The sequence below is a fragment of the Oryza brachyantha genome, chromosome 7 (genome assembly GCF_000231095.2).
Source record: "Oryza brachyantha chromosome 7, ObraRS2, whole genome shotgun sequence".
NCBI lineage: Eukaryota > Viridiplantae > Streptophyta > Magnoliopsida > Poales > Poaceae > Oryza > Oryza brachyantha.
Window position 1 is genome coordinate 17,902,397 of NC_023169.2, and position 22,106 is coordinate 17,924,502.

At 41.3% G+C, this 22,106-nt stretch overlaps 2 protein-coding genes across 2 annotated transcripts; both read right to left on the reverse strand.

The window, feature by feature from the left end:
* Positions 1-958: 958 nt before the first annotated feature.
* LOC102719693 (DDT domain-containing protein PTM) lies at positions 959-10,314 on the reverse strand. Its single transcript, XM_006658863.3, has 10 exons — positions 9,368-10,314; positions 8,672-9,283; positions 6,825-7,689; positions 6,449-6,731; positions 6,236-6,360; positions 5,692-6,155; positions 4,651-4,679; positions 3,605-4,216; positions 1,830-3,262; positions 959-1,266 (listed from the first exon to the last, which is right to left on the reverse strand). The coding sequence occupies exons 1-9, from the start codon at positions 10,312-10,314 to the stop codon at positions 2,328-2,330; spliced, it is 4,872 nt and encodes a 1,623-aa protein (XP_006658926.2). The 3' UTR covers positions 959-1,266; positions 1,830-2,327.
* A 6,388-nt stretch (positions 10,315-16,702) lies between these two features.
* On the reverse strand, positions 16,703-21,305 carry LOC102721095 (E3 ubiquitin-protein ligase AIRP2-like). The gene is made up of 5 exons (XM_006658007.3): positions 21,098-21,305; positions 19,914-20,064; positions 19,764-19,830; positions 19,446-19,680; positions 16,703-17,329 (listed from the first exon to the last, which is right to left on the reverse strand). The coding sequence occupies exons 1-5, from the start codon at positions 21,160-21,162 to the stop codon at positions 17,119-17,121; spliced, it is 729 nt and encodes a 242-aa protein (XP_006658070.1). The 5' UTR covers positions 21,163-21,305; the 3' UTR covers positions 16,703-17,118.
* Between the last annotated feature and the right edge of the window lie 801 nt (positions 21,306-22,106).

The window sequence follows — 22,106 nt, forward strand, 5'->3', positions numbered from 1 at the left end:
ACCAACAAGAGCACCAGTTGAAGCTAGCAGGAGGGTCGAAGCCGAAGCTTCTCACACTGGCTGAGCGCCAATTAGTTCTGATCAACTTCAGTGTTGATGGCAACCCAAATCATCGTCGCTTTGTTGCGGAACGTCAGCGAGTTGCGCAGCGAGATCGTGCTGGAATGCCAAACTTTGTTGTTGAGTAGCCAGGCTGCTCCAGGCTTTGTTTTGCCTACTCGTTATGAGCTACTACCTCCCTACCTCCATTCTAAGACAAGCATTTCTGTAGTTTTTCAAATTCGATTTGACCAGAAACATATTGAAAAAAATATATGCAGGGATTTCTTATTAAAAGAACATGTATAAATTATTATATTTTGAAAAAGATGACGTGATTGTTTGTTTTTTTTCATGACAAAAATCAAACAACATATTTGCAAACGAAAAATAATTTGTGAATAAAACTCTTATATATTTATTAGTGATCTAAAAGCCTTGAAAATAAACTTCAGTGAAAAACAATAAAATCAACTCTAAATTTAAGATTGGAAATTCAAATTATAGATTATAAACGTAAGGAGAAGAGAAAAATGGGAGCGCAAATTCGCAAAACTATGGACGATTCTTCTTTGCACCTCACCTGCTGCCCTGTTGATCACCACAAGTGTCCTGCTCCACCTCGCCGTCGACGACGTCGTCCACAGCAATACCACTAGGTACTCCGCCGCGACGATCAAGCTCAGCTTCCCGTCCGGCGACAGCACCAGAGAACCCCCTCAGAAGCCGGTCTGGACGACTACCAAAGTCAATTATACTCAATAATAGTAAATACTGGGCTAAACGAACCCCAAACTCCTGTCTTGATCTGGGACCAGGTCAAGATCTGATCACTGCTCATGATGCCCCCCTCCCTGTGACCCTGCATAGGACATCGCAAAGCAGATATAACCAGGTAAAATACAGTACACCCAGGAAGTACGGTAAAACTGCATTGTATACATCTGGTGCAACTGGTGAAGTTTGTTCCTATAATTTTTTTTTTTTGGTTGCCCTAATGGAACCCTATACAAAATCGAAGAAAGATAAATTCCTTTTGCAGCATATACAACTACTGTTTGCAACGGACTGTTACTAGCAATCAGAACGAATAAATCATCAGAGATGCCTGTAAGCCTATTCAATGCTGGTACTCTATCTACGAACGGCCAAGGGAAACCATGGTGAAAGGGAACGCCTCCTCAATGCTCCACATCAACAGCGGTGGCTTCATCATCCATCTACTTCCTGTCAACAGGGAATATGAACAAAGCTGAGACACAGCTGAATGCCAACTGAACAGAACATAAGCTCCTGCGTAAGCAAAGTCATACATGGAGAACAAATAATGCCTATGTCGATTTCACAATGGTACACAGCTACTGTTGAGCATGAAAAGAAAACAAATGGGCAGAGGCACATGTTAGGTTTGTGATGCTCAAAGCTAGTTTTTGCTGTAAAAAAAGAAGGCAAGAAATAACACGAAGGTTCCACATGTTATACCTCAGTATTATGTAGTACTACTCTGTACTCTCCTAGAAGACCTTAAGAAGTGTTTTTGCAATAAAACCTATTTATGTGACTCTGGTATGAAGTACTTCAAGAAAAAATAATTAATTATTTTTGGCCTGTTGAGAAAACAGCAGCTAAAATAGCGAGGTAATGTGAAATTTTCTGACCAAAAAAAACAGAAATAGGCACTGGAATCATGTTGTAGTCCTAACCATATATGATCACATTGTAAAAAAGATAAATATGTGCAGTACTCATCCAAAGGAATAGGAATTCAACAAACAAAAATAGCTACTTACCTTAGACATATGTTAGCACACAGCAATGGAAAACTGGCCGGTTCAATTGGAAGATATCTCAATTAATGCAAGAATCCCAGTAAAGTGCAGATGGAATCCAAATTCTGACCAGAAGAGTGAAGCATAGCAAGGTAAATGCACCCCAAATATTCTCTATGTCAGCCCTACCGAGAATGTTGTACCGGATATATCCTTATTGCATGTCATACTCAATAATTTCACCGCTTGGCATGTCAGATCAGCATAAATCCAAAAGAAAACCACAAAAAAATTGAATAATCCACAAAAGTAGCATTTACCCTTTTTGTAGATTATTATTGGGTTGCACGACTAATGTAACATCCTATAGCACAAATAATATAAGTTGTGAGGCAGATTGACAACCCACACCACTAGTCAGCAGAACTTTGTACCAGAACAGCAGCAAAAGGTTGAGTAGAAGAGGGAAAGTCATTGCACATGCCAGAGATATAGTTTTCTTTTGGATGTCCTTATACCCTATAAAGTCACCACCACATGAAGATCAATGTCATGCTCGTCAGGAACAGGATTATCCTCAGAATTCTTCTTGGACTGCAAAGCAATAGATTCCTTTATTGGACCACTTTCTGATGATATGGTCAGTTCTTCTTTGCCAGATATCCTAATGTTGAAATGTTCATCAAGAAAATCATCCATCTGTGTCACTGCAGCAGAGCGTTCATTGCCTTCGGTACAACCAAACTCTTTCGGACTTATATGATTATCAAGCTCTTCTGGACTTTTATGATTATCAAGCTCTTGTGAACTTCCGTCATTATCAAACTCTTTTGGACTATTTTGATTATTGCATTCTTTTTGGTGGTCATGATTATCAAGTTCTTTCAAACTGACATGGTTGTCAGACTCTTTCAGACTGTTATGATTGTTCAGCTCATGTAGACATTGTTCTTCTCCATCTACAAGTTTGCTATCTTCAGTACTATCAAGCACCTCTGTACTGTTATAATTAAAGAGCACCTCCATATTGCCATCAAGCTCTTTCATCTTGTTATGATCATCTAGCGCTGTTAGATAATCATGATCATCGAGCTCTTTCTCAGTGTTATGACTGTCGAGCTCTTTCTTTTCATTGTGATCTTCTAGCACCTGCAAACTACTATGATCGTCATCCTCCTTTTCAATACTATGATCATCGACCTCTTTCTCGATGAAATGACCACAGGACTCTTTCAGACTATCATGGGCACCCAGATCTGTTGGACACATGTCTTCCTTGTCCTCTGCAGATATGCTAATGTCATCTTCCTTGTCTGATTGAGCCATAAGAATTTCATCTGTCTGTACATGCGGACAAATAGGTACATCTCTCAAACGGCATCTATGGCACTTAAACCCTATGAGATTATTGACATTCTCAAGGGTAACAGAATAGATGTCTCCATGGAACCAATCTACAAAACAAACAATTAGAATTAGAATTTGCAAAACACAAAAGTTTGCCATGGCATGAAGAGGAACAAAAGTTAATACACAAGCAACAAAAACTCAAGAATGGTTGATTGCCTTGCTGACACAAAACTCAAGCAACACAACTCAAAACTGACACTTCTTGGCATGTCCAGACCAAAATAAAGTAGCAAAGATATAATCCAGAGGAAAAGGATGTTAAATTTTGTTTAGAAGTGTTGAAAGAGGTCCAAGATCAAAATCGAGAATTCGAGATGTCATATTCCTGCATTTCTTAGGGACAAATACAGTTGATCTATACAGAGCATGCAGGTAAAAAGAGTTACCCTCACAGTCTTCACAAGAAATATAAATAGACTCTCCATTGTAGCATTTCTGGCATAGACGGCACACTGGAGAAACTTCAGATAGTTCAGCATCTTCACATGGAAAAACAACTCTTTCTTCTCTAAAAGATATTGCCCGGTCATCATTTGGGTTTTGTGTCAACCGAAGGCCATCTAGCCAGTATGAATAATGAGAAGCAGTCCTCCTCTTCTTTGCTGCATGCTCAGATATATTTGAATTGCCTTTCATATACTTATTATATAATCGTTTTGATATACGCTTTGTTGGCTCATTATTGGGCACATTGGCTAGTTCATTCACAGGCAACTCTGGCAACTCATTCTTTGACTCATTCAACGGGTACTTTCTAGGTCGGCCACGCTTGCCCTTATTCTTCCCCATCTTCTTGAATTTGAAGACTAATTGTTTTCTTCTTGTTACAATCTTACGTGATTGCTTCTTTGGCTTCTTTTTCGGAGAGGTCTTCTTTGATACAGCCTTTTTCTGTAGAGACTTCACCTTCAAGACTTTCTCAGCTAGGCACTTGTTGCAAACATAATAAGCATCAGTAGCACCTCTAGGTACCTTGAAGTGCTTTTTATGGAAAAGTGCTGCATAGAAGATAAGAATATTAGGTAAGTACCAAAAAATGCAGGTCCCAAGATAACAAGCATCCATGCCAAAGTACCAAGGAAAAACTTGATGATTATAAGAAATGTGTAGCTAATAGTTTTCTTATCGCATGATATACAAAACAAAATAAACATGTGATACTACCTCTGTTCCAAAATATTAGTATTTCTAGGATTCAAATCTTGTTCCACAATATAAGCATTTTTCACTATTCACAATACTATGTGTCTCATCAATCACTTGCCATTCCTGCCTCCATTCATCCACATTTATTGAGGGTCACCAAAGGTTTTTCTCCTTAACCTTAATCTACTAAACAACTTAGAAATGTTTTTGGAATAAACGGAGTACATAGCAATACAAGGCAGGCCACATGATGTAAATGCAAAGAGAAATGTTGTTTAATACATACCTGCACAATACTGGCAGTTCACAGCATCACTGTTTCAAAAAAAGAAAGCGTCAAATAACTTGCAAGAATAGTTTATCGTGCTAAAGAAATACAAAGTATTTGTAAAAATGGGAGCAAGATGCAGAAGTGATACATGATTGTACTTGGTAATAAAGTAGTGACCTATCTAATAATCTGAAGAGCAAAATGATGAGGTCCACTTCCTATAAAACCTTAGATGGCTTTAACAAAACATTAACCAGATAAAACTAACACAATTAACTGTGACTTGTACAAAAATAGCACCATCAGTTGAACTGACAGCTTGGAACGTACCATGAAATGAGGAATATGAAAGTAGAAAAAACCCTGGACTTTTTGGGACAAATGCAATTGTATGTAAACTAGCAGAGTCCAATCATACAAGCATCTATAGTAATCTTCTGATAACCATTGTTACAGAACTACTAGCTGAATTGCTGAATGGCTGCATCTGAAGCCATAAGGCAGCTAAAAGAAAGGACCTAATCACCAAACGAGCATGCTATACGAATAGCTAGAAGATTGTTAAGATTTGCAAGACACCACATGAGAGAAGATAGGAGAAAAGAACATCCATTATTTTTAAGTACGTGATTATTGGAAAGTCATATAAATGCCTATTCTCACTTTTTAAGTACTTGATTATTGGAAAGTCATACATATGCCTACGATCACTTTCCAAATGTGATAAAAAAAAATTGTTCTAAAGTCCATGCCCACCAAAAACACATTGACTTAACCATTATTCTGACAGAAGATAAAACAGCTAATCAAACTTTTTCTGTTTATTTAATAGTAGCAAGTAGATAAGAGTGTCAAGAAATGGTACTCTGAATGTCACAAACACTTACTCTATGACTCTCAAGTTTACACAAAGACTTTGATGCAATACATAAGCTTTTGCTAGTTCATACCAATAATTAATTTAGCGACAATTTTCTTGTTGAGGAAACACTGAAACACGATGAACTGTTTAAGTGACTAAGTGAGTAATAAATAAATAAAGTGGTTTCAACATACCTGGTATTTACTTCTTTGTCACAATGACCACAGAGCCCAAGGACTTGTTTTTTTGCTTTTTCTAGGAGATAATCAAATCCTGATTTTTTTGGCTTTGGGGGTTCTAAATCAATCATCTTCTTTGGAATGTGATCAATATCTTTCTTTTTCAGTAAGCGGGTTGATGCTTTAGCTTCATATGACTTCAAAAGACTCAGAGGGACATGCCCTTCGCTTAACCAGTATCTGTTCCTCTCACTAGAGGGCTCGGCAAGTTTTATTCCATGTTTAGCAACAACTGGAGGAATATTCTCCCTCTTCCCAAAATCAAGTAGATATTCCACATTTGTTCCTTCTACACGCTTTCTGCGAACTATAACTTTCTTGAAAAGGCGTGCTATTTTCTGGGTTTCTTTTGTTGCAAGGCTAGCAGGGAGAGTGCTCAATATCTCAGACCACTTGATATTAAATTCAAGCTCTTTGATCTGAAGGCATATGAAGCAGAGCAATTCAGTGACCAAAAGTTTAGTTGCTGCTTTATTATAAAATAGTAAGAATATATTACCTGCAAAATGAGCTGGGCCATGTTTTCTGCCATTTCCACAGCAGCTCGCCAAGCTATGTATTTGAACCTCCTGGCAAACTCTGAACCATCGTTATATAATATGGTTGGAATTTTAATTCGTCCCGCTGATACATACAAGACCGCAAAGGCTTAGTATGAATGTAATGGCAAGTAATGCATATATGTAAACTGAGAGAAGATTGAAAATGTAACCTTGCCGAGCAGCTTTATGTGCCAAGGACTGAGGCAACCTCTTCCAGTGAAACACTTGACGAGACAATATCCCACCCCTCCGCCAATAAATACCAACATCACGAGAGTCAACTTTGAGTTCAACATTAGATGGCTTTCTCCCTGGCTTTCTAGCGCTTCCATGTCTTGAAGATTTATTAGATGTACGAACCAAGACATGAGCTGCAGACCCAACAACTTCAACAGAGTCTGCTGGTTTTTGCCATTCGACTGAAAAGGCAACATGTCGCAGACTGGACTCCAACTGCAGGTATTATTAGCAGACAATCATGAAATAATTTTAGTACACACAGGATAAAAGGCTTTTCAGTAAGAACAGTGCATTTAAGAGTTATACCATAAGGAGAGGGCGCTTCAATGATGATACATCTGAAGCCTTCAGAACTGTCTTACGCCAATACATGCTAAATTGGGGATTTTTCCATGGACCAATCAGCAAACCATTTACCCGTTCTTCAATTGACAAGATGATATGCATGGCAAGATTAATATGACTTTTCTTATTCTTTTCTAACCGAAGACCTTTCATGCACTTGCCATCGGTGACTCTGAAAATGCAATCAACACCGCCACTGATTTGGCAGGAGTTGCACCAGCCACATTTTTCCTTTCTCAGTTCTACAGATAGCTTTTGATCAGTCAGAGCAAAAATATTAGCATATTTCTTACATATTGTTTTTAGCTGGAATGAAGCTGCATCCTGACCAGCTTTCTTTCCTTCTTTGTTTTCCAACAGCCTGTCCTTTAACTCTTCAGCAGCTGATGCTGCTATTTGACCAAAGCTATAGTAGTTTATATACATAGCAGGGTCTGAATAGATACAGCAATCACTTATCTTTTTGTGAGGTGAGTGATCTTTCAGATTCTCCACAAGCAACCCATTAGCATAAGAACAAACATCAGGACCCAGCTGATCTGGATCTGAGGCACAAGCTTTTCCAGAAGCCAATTGTTCACAGGAGCCATTCTTTTGTGACTTGAGCTGCCCATGTTCTGTCTGTTGCTTCGATGGCAACAAAAGCTCATGTTGACAATTGAAATCAAAAGACTCAATTGCAGTGCCCCAAAACAAAGATATAGCATTAATGATTGAACTGTACGAGGGATGGCATGGAATTAGCACACTAAAAATGGAACGGTGATCAAAATGGCCATAGTAATGACATGGAGAGTCCAGAGAGTCCACAGCAGTTGGCTCAACCCTGCAAGTTCAAAATGATGTTTTGTTTATTGATGCAGCAACAAGTAACAATTCTACTCCAGTACATACAAAATAGGACATTTTCCAAGGGGAACGTCTCATACTGCATCTCTGTAATATAATTTTTATATATAATTCTCATTTCTGCTATGACATGACCAATGATCACACAAAGCAAAGCCACAGCTTAATCAGTGTATTACTATATTAGAGATACTCCCTTTTGTATTTTAGAAAATATTAATATTGGTTTCCTATTTATGAAAAGCTACTATCCATTAATTCTCATTTCTGCTAATGACTGTTAATGATCACACAACTGAATGCATAAATGGGGCAAATGGCATAAATATTGCAATGGGATATTTAAGGAATAAGTGCAACAATTGGTGGGCACTCATTAAAAGGCATACAATTTGACAAATACTTTGACTAGTCACTTAAAAATATAAATAGCTGCCTTGCATTACTCTTTCTACTATCACATCGCCTTTCGGTTGTTGTAACTAAACTAAACACAGGAGAATTTTTATAAAATGAGAAGGCATACGTAGGTTTAAATTTTAACAGGATAAGCTTAGCTGGTGAACTCACTCTTTGAAAACCTCTATCTCGAAAATAAAATTAAAAATCAAAAGCTGTGAAATTAAATGTGCTACTTAGGTCTATGAGTCCATCGCATATATCTAGAGTCTAGACTCACATGTCACATGTAGCTAATACACACATTCAAATCCTAACTGAGGCTTCCGTGTTCTATGGTCAGGTGGCACCACATACTCGGCACAGTACATAGACAGGAGAAAGTGCTACATCAACTCAATGATCTCAACAGTAAAGTCATGAATTTGTGTTTTTGTTATACTGAGATTTAGAATAATGCAAGTCACTAATAGATATAGAAGGATTATTCCCATTCACACAGTAGTCAAAAGACCGAAATTTTGCATATCGAACAAAAGGAAAGGTATCTATTGACTTACACCAAAATATAACCACAGCTGCCAAAGTATAGCCGACCATGTGGATCAATTCCCAGAACCTCAGCTCCTCTTCCTAGCTTTACGATATTTTTTAATCCATCTTTCTTCTGTATCAAACACTCCGGACAGAACCAATCACCTTCAGGCAATAGGTCCTCCACCACTCCCACACATTTAGAGTGAAACGCAGCAGGACAGCCATCACAACATAACAAGTTACCATCCATGCCACAGAGATAACATTCATCACTGTTACCATCTTCAGTGTCACTGGAATCTTCTGGAGTCGGAGAAGAATTTACTAGGTCACTGACTACAGAAACCCTCCTCTTTCTTCTTACACGAGTGCTTTTACAAAGCTCGTCATTCCCATCCAACTCAGACATCCTTGAAATAACTTCAGAACGTATAGCCTCAACTTCCAGAACATCATCACAGAGCAAGCGCAACAGCTCTAGCTTCACCGTTGCTGGCTGAATATAGTACTCTGTATTCAATAGCTTTAGGTCAGTAAGCTTCATGCCATACCTCAGTTCTGAACCACGAGCCAGTAGGTACTCAGCAAGATAGATTGGCCAAGTCGCCAGGTCTAAAAGCTCCCAGTTAAGATTCCTATACATTGAACAACAAATGATTAAAAGATAGATCTAGTTTTATAAGCTTACGTAGCAACGACAAGGATTCAAGGAGTTTCACCTGATGCAATGCACTGCAGAAGGGTCTCCTTCGTTGGCGAGACCTTCGAGATGACTATTCATCGCTCGGAGCAGAGCGAAATGCACCCAGTCAATCAAAGGGTTCACATATATACACCGCAGTGCAGCCACAAATGTCTCCAGTGGGAACGGGCTCAGGAATAACTGCCTACTAAATGATCTCAAGCAGGAGTACACTTGAAAGACGTCAAGAGCAGGGAGACCTTCCAAATCAAGACTCTGCGACGACGGCGGAAGCTCGGGCTTTGGAGGCAACCTCTCCACCGCAGCGTCCTCCAAGTCCCTCGCGACAGATCGATACCTGCCAGTCCCGTTTGCACGGCGACGCTTCCTCCCGGACTGCGTTGGCGTAACAGAAGCCTCGGCCTCGGTCGCAGCCGCCTCGGCAGCATCGGCTTCGGCCTCAGCAGCCGCGGCCACAGCAGCGGCGGCCTCCATTTCGGCCGCCAGCGCGGCCGCCTTCGCTTGCCGCGCGCTCCGCCGGAGGGGCCTCCCGGACTCAGGGCCAGGACTCACCACCCTCCGCTTCCTCTCCACCATTTCCGTCACCACATCCCCGTCCGCTAAAGCCTCACCCCTACTCCCCTCCTCCACCACCGGCGACGCGGGCTCCGCGCCGCCATCCAGCGCCCCACCCCCCGCGGGGACAGCCAGCACGACGGAACCCTCCTCCTCATCCCCACGGCGCCGCTTCCTCGGCCGCCGCCCGCCCACCCCGGGGGGCGGCGTCTCGGGCAACGGGGGCACCACCACCTTCTCCCCGACCAGCATCCCGGCCACCTCCCCAACCTCCACCTCCTCCGAGTCCCCGTCCTCGTACATCACCCGGAAGTACCCCGCCTCGGCGTCGTACGACTCCACCACCCCGCCGAACACCCCGAACCCCGGGAACTCCTTCCGCACCGCCCTCCCCACCAGCCCCTCCATCGGTGGCCGGCCGGGCGAGCCCACGCCCCCGGCCGGGAATTCCTAGGGTTCGCGGGGCGGGGTAGCCGTGGCGGCGGCGGATCGGGGGGCGGCGCGCGGATCGGGCGGCGGATCGGGGGTGCGCGGGCGAGGGTTTGGGGGGGATTGGGAGGAATTTTGGGTCTGCGCGTGCGAGGGGAGGGCGAGGGCGAGATGAGGAGGAGGAGGCGTGGGTTAATATCGTGGTAAGAACAGCGAGCTCCTCCTCTGGGCGCCTGGCAGTTTCGGGTTCGAGCCGCCGGGACGATGCGTGCGAGTGCGCGATGGCCGATGGGTCGGGGGATTTTGGGAGGGAAATGGGAAAAATTGGGTTGCGACTCCGGCGCGGGTCGGGTCGGCTCGGCTCTCGGCGTTCGATTTGAAATGCAGTGCAGGGGAAAATAAATATGGGAGGGGGAGGAGGGTTTTTTTGTGTATGGTAATGGTCCATTTTTGGTTTGGGCTGAAATGATGCCTCTGGCTAATGGGGGATGGCATTGATAGCATTGGTGTTTATCTTCTTTGTTTTTGGAATAGAGGATAATGAGTGTTGTGCATAATTATCTTTGGTGGAGATATGGTTGGATGGCTCATTTTGGTGCTTTTTTATGGTGTTGCTGAGGTTATATGGCTTGGTTGGAGTTTTGTAGAGCTGGTTAGATTTGTACCGTGGAGACATGGATAAGTGTGCATAAATAGAGTGTGAACAGGTAAAAAGTAGTATAGGTTTGTCGTGTGTTATTTTTATCGGTAGCTAATTTGGTGATATGTATTTTGAATGTTGTCATGGTTTCATCTAGTAATAGAAAATTCTAAGCATTTAACTATGAAAAGGATTCATCGTATAACACACCTAATTTCCTATATGTCACTTCTTTTAACATTGTGTTGGTACACACGAAAAACTTCGATGACATCGGATGATTCATACAGCCTTAACACAATTCCTACAATAGAACAAAAAACATCTCAGTAAAAAGGGTTAGTTTCATGTAATCGTTCCATGCCAATTATTAGCGAAACATCATCGTACTCCTCCCTCGGTTGGGACGGAACCCGGTAGTTATATAAGAGTCGATAACATATATGTGTGTACATCTAAAATTCAGATCTACTGATAGATTTGACAAATCCACTAAAAAACTTGGTGGTTTTGTCGAGAAAGCTTCTACCTAATTAGAACAAAAATGATTTGAAGCACAAAAGAGGAGCGATTTGTTAAGAAACACATACCTATTTTCCCGAATAAATCACGGGTTTTTTCCTTTGATCTTCTCCAAGATCCGCATGTACAAGTAATATCTTGCCATTGAGTGCACCCAGTGATGAGCGGTAGCCAACAACAGTGCAACAAGGCAACAAAAAGACCTATCACTTGCAAGATCATCAAGAGGAAAGGACCCGCCTGACGGGACATAACTTCACGATTTTAAAACTCGATGGCGATGGAACTGTCGAAGGTGAAGGAAACATGGTGGTGACGGTGACACCTGTGGCGATTGATGTGGAAGGTGCCCCATGGTGGAAGGCTGATTGTGGTAGGCTTCGATTTGTTTATGGCGATTGCTATCTAGGAAGAAGATGCCTATGGCGTGGGGGAGGCAGATGGGGAGAAGAAGGGGGTGAGGAGGCCTTAAATACAATAGGGTTTGGTAGTTGCACGAATCTCAAGACATGATTAATGGGCCTAAAATGATTTGAAGCGCAAAAGAGGAGCGATTCGTTAAGAATCACGTACCTGTTTTCCCAAATAGATCACGGGTTTTTTCCTTTGATCTTCTCCAAGATCTGCATGCGCCACTAATATCTTGCCAACGGGTGCACCTAGTGATGAGCGGTAGCCAACAATAACGAAACAGGCAACAAAAAGACCCATCACTTGCACAATCATCAAGAGGCAAGACCCGCCTTACGGGACACAACTCCATGATTTTAGAACTCAAGGGGGGGAAGAAATCGTCGGAGGCGAAGGCAACGCGATGGCGACGGTGACAACAGTGGTGGTTGATGTGGAAGGTGGCCCATGGTGCAAGGTTGATTGTGGTAGGCTCAATTTGTTTAGGGCGATTGCTATCTACGAAGAAGATGCCTATGGCGGCGGGGGAGGTAGAGGGGGAGAAGAAGGGGGGCGAGGAGGCCTTAAATATAATAGGGTTTGGTAGTTGCACGAATCTCGAGACATCATCAACGGGCCTAAAATGCCACCTGGTTTATTAATAACCTCTAGCTAATGCGGAGATAAATCTATTTGAAAAATTAAATAAAGTAAAATATTGAGGTAGGCCTATTTAGCATCATGCTACCCTCCAAACATGTTGTGAGCTAGGACATTTATCGTATTGTATTTATTGTGATTACCTGCATCTAACACTTGAAATGTTATATTCCACGATAGCTTTCAAAGCCTGCAATGACTTCGTAATATCAACATCTCTATGAAAACCAAATGCCTTTTTTCGTAATCTAGAAAAATCATGTAGAGTTTGATTTTTCTCTGCTCACCTATGTTTGTTGTTAGAGAAATATATCCAAAAAGAAGATTTAGCAACCGACTTACAAAAATATTGACAAGTCAATACATGCACACCAAGAACAAAGATATATGAAACTATGTGACAACATCTAGGCCATATTTATATCCACTTAGCATTACTATACATTTGAGTAGAATAATGTACGAGTTATTTATCTCTTTGGATTTGCAAGGCTAAAGTCCAAAATACCCTTAACTATTTAGGATAACAGATGCTAAGGTGGGTAATTACTTAGAGGCACCCAATGATAGTGGGTCTTTAGCCGCACAATAATATGAAAAGACACCCTTTGAGGAATTTTTCGGGTAATAGTAATCCAAACTCTTGATTATAATAATGTATTTGTTAAGTTTCAAATTACTTCTAATAATCTATATTACAATAATCTTAAATGAAAACATCTGGAGCCTTAGACAAAGCCAATGTCTTGTTACTCACAACTAAAAACTTTCGATCAACCTAGCACTCTAGCTACCCTATGGTTCATTGCCAAAACACTACATTCTTCACTGACTATGCAACATATTTGTGGTCATTGTGGTTATATTTATAAGAGCAACCTAGGATTACAATACCATGTACCATAATTATACCATCATATTTGTAAGGATAACCAGTGATGCATTTCGACATTCATCTATACATCCCAAGGCATAGCAGGACAAAACACCCTTTTTTTTAAAAAAAAAAGCTCTATACAATGTAGTATGAACATACTATAATTAATTATCACTCCATCCGTTATACGTTATAAGACTTTTCATGTATGTCTAGATTCATCAATGTATAATTTTATATGTTTTGTATATATATATATATGTCTATATTCATTCACACGCATATGTATTATAACGTAGAACAGGAAGAATATATTATACACAAAGCGTAGAGCACCGACCGATTGATTGATTGCTTCGGTCGGGAGAGCACAGGCGTTGTACTTCTCGGGTAGGGTTTGTTTGCTCACTGGAGCATAGTAGCCGTTGCAGGTTCAAAAACAGGAGTAGAATACAGAGTGAACACGGTGCTGAGTCCGGTCTGGGTGGGAGTTTCCGTTTGAACCTAGAATACACTCTCTTTGTTAACGAGCTAGGCTGCCAATAAGATAGATTAGGGCCCAATTACTAAACAGAATGGATTTATCATAGTTCTATCATTAGCGAGCAAAACTGCGCTATATTTATAAAAGAGTGATTATATAGTTCTTAGGACATACTATTTTTAAAAAAGTAAAATTTGGCACTATTACATCTGGTTCATGTTATAAGATATTTTGGTCATCTAGATTTATGTGGATATTAATGAATCTGAAGGCATATATAAAACATAATTGTTGATACATGGATGAATGTAGGTTGGATCAAAACAAATATGGAACGGATGGAATACATATGTCTCAAAGTATAAAAGACTTTACACACCCATCTTTTCACATTTGTCTTTGCTTACAAGCCAAAATTTGATTATTTTTTAACATTAAAATTAGAGTTTTTTCACTGAAGTTTATTTTTCAGTCTTAACTTTTAGATCACTAACAATACTCATATAAATTTTTTATTCATAAATTATTTTTTATTTGCAAATATGCCAAGACAATCAACCCCTTAGTACTAGATGTGACATATTCGGTAGATCTAGGATATATCCCATTTAGTACTAGTTTTTTTATATGGGTGGAGTACCTTATGTGCTTAAGAGGGACCAAAATTTTACGATTAAAGTAAAATATGATAAACTGAATTTTCTCAATATAGAAACTAGTAACATTCCTGCAGCGGACCGCAGGACCCATACCGTGGATCGAACATAAATGACTATATCTAACGTTTTTTTCATTAAACTATTTGCTTATTTTTGTTGCCGCTTTTTTTAAGAAGCAGGTGACCGTAGAATATAACGAGACAGTGGACGGACAACTCGCCTTTAAATGATAGATAGATAAATATGATAAATCTACAATTGATATCATTAGAAGCATGCTTGTGATAGCTTTTTTTTTTCGGATTACAAGCCGCAACTAGGGGGAATTTTTTTTTTTTTGCCGCAGCTACATACCCAAAACGGCCGTGGCTTTATAAACCATCGTCAGAAAAGCCTCGCAAAATGCGGATGCAAAAGCACAAAAAATGTGCTGGCCGAAAACGGTTGCAGCCGTCCCTTTTGGCCATGGTTCATTCAGGAATGCTTTTGATAGCTTTGAGCCGTGTCACGCGCTCCGACATGCGTTTTTCACTCTGCTGCAGGACCATGCCGGGAGTCCCGGATTGCACATGTAAAATTTGACTGGAAAGTGCTCTGAAGCTGTGCCCACTGATAGGCCTGGGCACAAAAAAGACCGAGATCGAGAGACCGAACCGAATAGATCGAGACCAAGACCGAAAAGACCGAGACCGAAAAATTCGGTCCTGGTCTCGGGTTGAAGAGGTGAAAGTTCGAAAAATTCGGTCCGGTCTTCGGGTACAAGGCTCGGGTAACCGAATAGGACTGAACAGACCGAACCGCACTCTTCCCTCTGCCTCCTCCCGCCCACCTCCTCCCCTCCACCTCTCCGCCCGCCTCCCCGCCTCCTCCCATCGGCCACCGCCTCCTCCCGCCGGCTGCCGCCTCTCCTCCGCCTCCTCCCGCCAGTCTCCTCTGCCTCCTCCCGCCGGCCGCTGCCTCCCCTCCGCCTCCTCCCGCCGGCTGCCACGTCTCCTCTGCCTCTTCCCGCCGGCCGCTGCCTCCCCTCCGCCTCCTCCCCTCCGCGTCCTCCCGCCGGCCACCGCCTTCCCTCCGTCGTCCTCCCGCCGACGACTGCGTTTTCTCCGCCTCCTCCCGTCGGCCGCCGCGTCTCCTCCGCCTCCTCCTGCCTCCTCCCGCCGGCCGCCGCCTCCCCTCCGCGTCCTCCCGCCGGCCGTCGCCTTCCCTCCGTCGTCCTCCCACCAGCTGCCGCCTTCCCTCTGCCTCCTCCCACCGGCCACTGCCTAATATTTCAGGAATTTCGGTCAGGACCGAGACCGAGACCGAACAAGACTGAGACCGAATTTCTCGGTCTTGCGTTTTTTCAAGATCGATCGGGTCTAAGTTCTAGAAGACCGAATTTTCTCTGGAGACCAAAGACCGAATGCCCAGGCCTACCCACTGAAGTAAATGACTCCCAGATTTACTGCGGGATACGAGGGGTTATCTTTTCATTTTTGAATGAAAAAGTCAAACGGTATATTTACAAATAAACATTAATTTATAGATAAAACCCTTTATATATGTCTTCTTGATGATCTAAAAACTAATACTGAAAAATAAACTACGTCGAAACTCCCATAAATCATTTTCAAATTTAAGATTTTAATTTAAAATTTGGCTTATAAACACAAGTTAAAAAGAAAAGATCGGCGTGATAAACCGAACTGTTGCTAGATGCCAATGTCATCATCAGAAAACAGGAGGAGAAAAGAAAACCAATTCAGCAGCGCACAAATGACAGGACTATTGGGCACACAAGGAAGATAAACTTCAGAGCTCCCCGTACATCGGAAATTCTCCATTTTCGGAACGTGTAAAGCATTACAGTCTTACAGACTACAGAGATGGAGGACGCACGTGCAACGGTTCAGGAAATTATTATTTATTTGGGGTACTGTACCAGTTCACACTTTTGTCTCACTTCTGTGCCGGGTCAAAGCAGTGGGCATCCATTTCTTGATTCTTCCTTCTGCAGCTGAAAACTCTACATTCACAACGAAGAACAACGCTGCGTTCTTTTCGCAGTTTTTCTTTGACACACGAGCTTTCTCAACTGATAAACGGTACGTTTTCACATAAAGTTCCATCACCTTAGATTTTTTAACTCTGTATTTTTTATTTCATTATGTATACTATTAAATAGATATCACAAAAATCACAAAAGATTAAATCTTTTATGTTCCATATTTCAATAAGAACGAATACAACATGATGAAGACGTCAGAACTCTGAAAGGCCTTCTTCACGGTTTCATGGGGGGTGAAATTGCTTAGAATTACAAGAAACAAAGTCAATGGTTGCTGCTGGTTTGTTACTTACAAACTGACGCCATCAGATTTTCCTAACAAAGGCACACATGATACAGGCATACAGCCAAGAACAATTTACATATATATACCTTACTATAGCGAGCCTCCTCGACAGAGCTGCTACGCATTACAAGAGGGCAGCATGAACGCCAAGGGTTCCATAATTTCTACAGCACTAGCAGTAGCACACCAGTAAGAATCGGTGCATGAGTTCTGTTCAGTCATTTTACATCGGAATCGTAAACATCAAAAACAGTTTCAGGGATGACCGTAGGCAGCTTGTCTATGTACATGTAGAGCCGCCTAAGGTTCTCTTTTCTTACCGTTGCCATGTCCACTATGTCCCTGGTATCTGTATATATCCACAGGTCGGCAGAGTTTACTCTCTTGAGACTGTCGCGGCAGAATGGGCAAGACTGGGATCTTGATCTCCTGCAATGAACAGTATACGATAAATTATAAGAACTAGAAATATTTTGTAGTCAGTTGCTGTTAGGATTATTCAAAATTGCATGCCAGGGCTGCAATTATGAACAATAGAAAATATATTGCTTCCAGTAACTTCAGCCGTTATTTGGGCTGCAACAGTATGTCAGTATATGCAACCAACTGCTAGTCCAAACTTGGTGGAGAAAAGCAGTGATCAAGCTACTTAATTATCAGCCAAAAGAGGAATTCTTTTTCAATAAACTATCACCAGAAGAAAATAAACTGATAGTTATGTGCCATGGTACCCAGGAAAGCAGGTTTAAATCACTTAACATGACGATAGATAACCGGTAGCAATTGGCTATAGTTATGTCAGCTACTAGCTAAATAATTCAGGCTAACCTTTTGGCTGCCCTGGGCTTTGACAACATCAGTATTGCCTTTTCAAGTGAGGTTACATTAACGTGTTATTATCCAAGTCAACCAGATTCATTTCTGAATTATTGTCTCAGGAAACTATGCACATAGATAACTGTAGATTTTGAAATTTAGGAGGGGCAATTTTCTGGATTAAGTATCATCTCCACCATTTCATACTGATCAATTACTATTTTTACTTCATGTACAAGAGCAAAATGGCCACCTAAAGCAGCCACCCATTCAATAAGATCTGAAATGAGGTTGCTCCATTACAATTTGTTGCCAATCCACTGGGAGCAAGTTTCCAAAACATATGACCTAGCGGCACAGTAGTAGCAAGCTAAAGGCAATCTACTGGGAGCAAAAGGGCACCCAAAAACGAACACCGTTTACTATTGTGGCAGGACTCATGACAAATCTTGACCTTGGTTATTAGTATTTATTTTCTTCTTACAAAAAAATATATTTTGTCCTCTGAATTAATAAATGACAGAAAACAGAAAGCATTGATGCGCATTACTGTACTTCCCAGCTTAGCCATGCATGCATGCAAGTAATCATGGTCTGCCAAAATTCTCAACATATGTTATATTAATGCAAATGTGAAATACGACCAACATGTTTTGTGCTTGAAATAAGCAAGGAATGGTCATATAAAACAGAAAATTAAAAGTGATTTGTATATACAAATTACTTAGTTTTCACAACTTGAAGTCATTTATTGAATGATAATTGATGCATAGTCTAAATAGTGGTATTTAAATATCAAAGTTAGAATTTTCTGACGGTATTTGGTTTTAGAATTTGAAATACATTCATGCTGAAGCTAATACCATTTAACAATGAAATATTTACATCTGTGCATTGTAGTTTGAATTTTAGGATATGGCAGCATTGAAATATTTACATCTCTGCAATGTAGTTTGAATTTTAGAATATGGAAAGTGAGATTATTTCACTTATAATGTGCCTTATAGAAGGTAATGTTGTAAATAGCAAGTGCAAAAATCATTTATTCCCTTTTTTAAGAGGGAGAATTGGGTAAATGTAAGATACGGCAGCCTAAATAATCCTGGAGTAACTTATTTAAAAATCTATAATAAATACATGCTTCTATCTTACCAATTTTTGTACCTATTTTTTTAATCATCTCACGATCCTCTATGTTTTAGAATATCATCTACTAGGGTATGGTTGAAGGACCTTCAATGACAAAATCAACAGGCCAAGTCCTATTTCAGAATTAGAAGCAGTAGGAGGTTCACCATTAGAAAGCATGGGACAACAAACCCTCAAGCTTTCCTTGAACAAGTCTTTCACTTGACTGGGCTCAACAGGGATCATGCTTTAGCGTCAATAGTTTATAATGATAAACGATTTATTGCAAGCAACGAAGAGTTCATGGAGGCACAAAAGGACCCTATTATTTATTGCAAGCACCATATGAACAGGGGGATTCTTTCATTTATTTATTTTTTAAAAAATAGGAGTTGATGAAGCAAGCAACTTAATTAAATTAATCAGAATATTACTGGTTACAGCATGATGGTCAGGAAGAATCCCATTGATGCCATTAAACTGAAGGGCCAACGTTCATTTTTATCATGCAGAAGTGCTAATGCTATAGAAACATAAGATATATTATCTGAACTTAATACCTTAATACAAATGACACAGAAAAAAAAATGAAGATGTGTACCAGTCACGGTAGCATTTGATGCACATAGCATGGCTACAAGTTGGAAGAACGGCTTTGTTATTTATCTCCATACATATACCACATTCCTCCTCTATGTTATCATCAATCTCTGAAATCACCATTTTCTGATCTTCATCTCGTCTCCTATACCTCTCTATACAGATTGCCTTTTGTTTTTTGTCTTCCACTTCATTGATCCCTTCATTTAGTTGCATCAAAGAAGGAAATATGACAGCTGCACAAAAAAGAGGAGAACAAATCAGTTCAAGAAAATGTTTGCGTGAAAAAAATCACATACCCAAAGGACAGGAGCTATACCATAGAATTCCCTAATGCTTGCTTTCCTTTCATGAGTAGACATGGTGGTTGTCCCATCAGCATAAACCTGTATAGTTAAGATTAGCCATGGCTCCAAAAAACCAGGGAGATGTTAGAAAGAGACTTCACTAAATTAGAAGTATTTTAAACCTTATAAATAAGAATCCTCAATAGCCCAAGTGCACCAGCAAGGTTGCAATCTGTCCATTGCACAAGAAAAAGGAAGAAGTGTGCAGCTGGACAGTATGACATCCTCATCTGAAGACAGGCACCATCATATTCCCTTCTAAATTCAGCAGCACTGCATTTCACAAACAAAATAACCAACAATAAACTTCACAATAGAAGAGAATAATAAACTAGAACATTCTTTGTAAAATATTCTGCAATCTCAGCATCGTAGGTCCACTCCACATCACAAACTTGAAGATAATTATAATAATCTAACTACTGCAAAACAATGTTCTTATACCTAAATTTTGTTATGTGTCCTTTTGAGGTTATCTGATAATCACCTATTCAATCAATTGGAGCCTCATGGAAATTCAAGCAATCCCACAAGGTAGTATAGTAAGAAGACATCCTTAACTATTTTCTGACAAGGTACTAAAAGCTGTAGGGAAACCTTAACTAACGAATAATGAATTGACCTAAGTCAACCAACACTCATTTGACTAGGATAGAAACAAAGAGTTAATCATAATAAAATTCATCATCAGTAGTTAGTTGCCTACGATGTGCACAGCAATTTCTAATATGGCTTTCAGAATCCCATGATGGGAGTGATGAAGCAGCAGCAGTAGAAACGTGTGCCACACCGCCGCCAAAAGGAATTTCATGATAACATCTCCAAAGTGGTATGAGCAGCACTATATCTGTTAACAGGTGTCTCAGTGTGGCAATGAAAGGAGCTACCAGCAGAAACATTCAGTAGTACTAGTACTGAAGCAACTAACAAGGGAACATCATCCAAGCCTCTCAGCTACCAAACATGCTTATTAAATGTCTAACCACCAATCGAGGTGACTAAGTGTAAACTTGATTGATACCTTGCAAACAGTACATCTCCCCCCAGGTTGGCTGTGTTCAACCTCAAACATCACCATTAAGGCACTAAGATACTGGAGTAATCCTAATCCACCCCCACACACTCCAGGCCTCAAAAATCAAAGCAACAAATCCGTGCAGCTCAACAAAGTTCGGTAGCACGGCACGAAAAGGCGAAGCAACACCAGCCAAACCATCAACCAACGGTCTCATCACCGCAGCAGCAGAGCGGCAGCCAAGCCAAGCCAAGCGGGAGGAGGAGGAAGAAGAAACGGGGGTGCACTCACAGCGAGTTGGCGTGCTGGATGTCGGCCTCGAGCACCTTGAGCGAGTCCCTGAACGACCTGCCCATGAACGACGACGACGTAGCGCGCTGCTCCTCCACTCCACGACCGCGCCGCCGCCGCCGCCGCGACCATCCACCCACCAAATCCTCCCTCCTCTCAACACATCCTCCCCCCGCTCGCTGCTCCGCCCCCAAACCCCCGCCTCCAAAACCCCACAACCTCCACCCGATCTCGCTCGCCGGCGTCGTCCTCGGTGCGGGTCAGGTTGGGTCAGCTCAAGCGCGGCGGCGACGGTGGTCAGTGGCGATTGGCGAGGCCATTTAAAGCCTCTCGCTTTCCTCCTCCTCCGGGGGGTGCCTTGCGTGCGCGGGAGGGAGGCCCGGCGCAAGGAGTCACTGACCTGTGGGGACCGACGCCATGGGCCCACCCGTCGGTGACGGTGGGTGGGGTAGGGCAGCCGCGTAGGGCCCACCCGTCAGTGACGTGGGGCGTGGTGCCGAGTGGGCTGGGGGCCACGGGGGCCAGGAAGGTTGCCACGTTCGCTTCTGGAAGGTGCGATGGGTTCGCTAGCTAAACCCATTTTCTTTTGGACTTTTCTGATCCAATCCGATTCAAACAGTCAGAAGGAAAATTCCAGTGTTTACTTAAGTACTTGTTCCGTTTTTACTTAAGTACAATCCGATTCAAACATCACCGTTAAGGCACGAAGATAAATATGTAAAATTATAAGTCATACTTAAAAGTAAAGTTTCTTCAGTAAAACATCAAATCATAAGAAAGTAATAAATAATTATATAATATCTTGATTAGACGAATGACTAAATATGAATTTAAAAATCAATGGTTCCAAATAAAAAGTTCGGAGGGAGTAAGATATAGGGATATCATGGTGCAAATTGTGCTGTTTTAGGCTTTACTTGTGAAAAGAAAAGGAACCCCAAATAACTTTTATATATATATATATATATATATATATATATATATATATATATATATATGTGTGTGTGTG

Excerpts from the sequence above, each read along its gene's own strand:
- LOC102719693 (XM_006658863.3), bottom strand. The coding sequence starts at position 10,314 with ATGGAGGGGCTGGTGGGGAGGGCGGTGCGGAAGGAGTTCCCGGGGTTC. Across the intron at positions 4,680-5,691 it reads GACAAAGAAGTAAATACCAG|TGATGCTGTGAACTGCCAGT; the intron begins GTATGTTGAAAC and ends TTTTTGAAACAG. Across the intron at positions 4,217-4,650 it reads GAACTGCCAGTATTGTGCAG|CACTTTTCCATAAAAAGCAC; the intron begins GTATGTATTAAA and ends TCTTCTATGCAG.
- LOC102721095 (XM_006658007.3), bottom strand. The coding sequence starts at position 21,162 with ATGGGCAGGTCGTTCAGGGACTCGCTCAAGGTGCTCGAGGCCGACATC. Across the intron at positions 20,065-21,097 it reads ATCCAGCACGCCAACTCGCT|TGCTGCTGAATTTAGAAGGG; the intron begins GTGAGTGCACCC and ends TGTGAAATGCAG. Across the intron at positions 17,330-19,445 it reads ATCAAATGCTACCGTGACTG|GAGATCAAGATCCCAGTCTT; the intron begins GTACACATCTTC and ends TGTTCATTGCAG.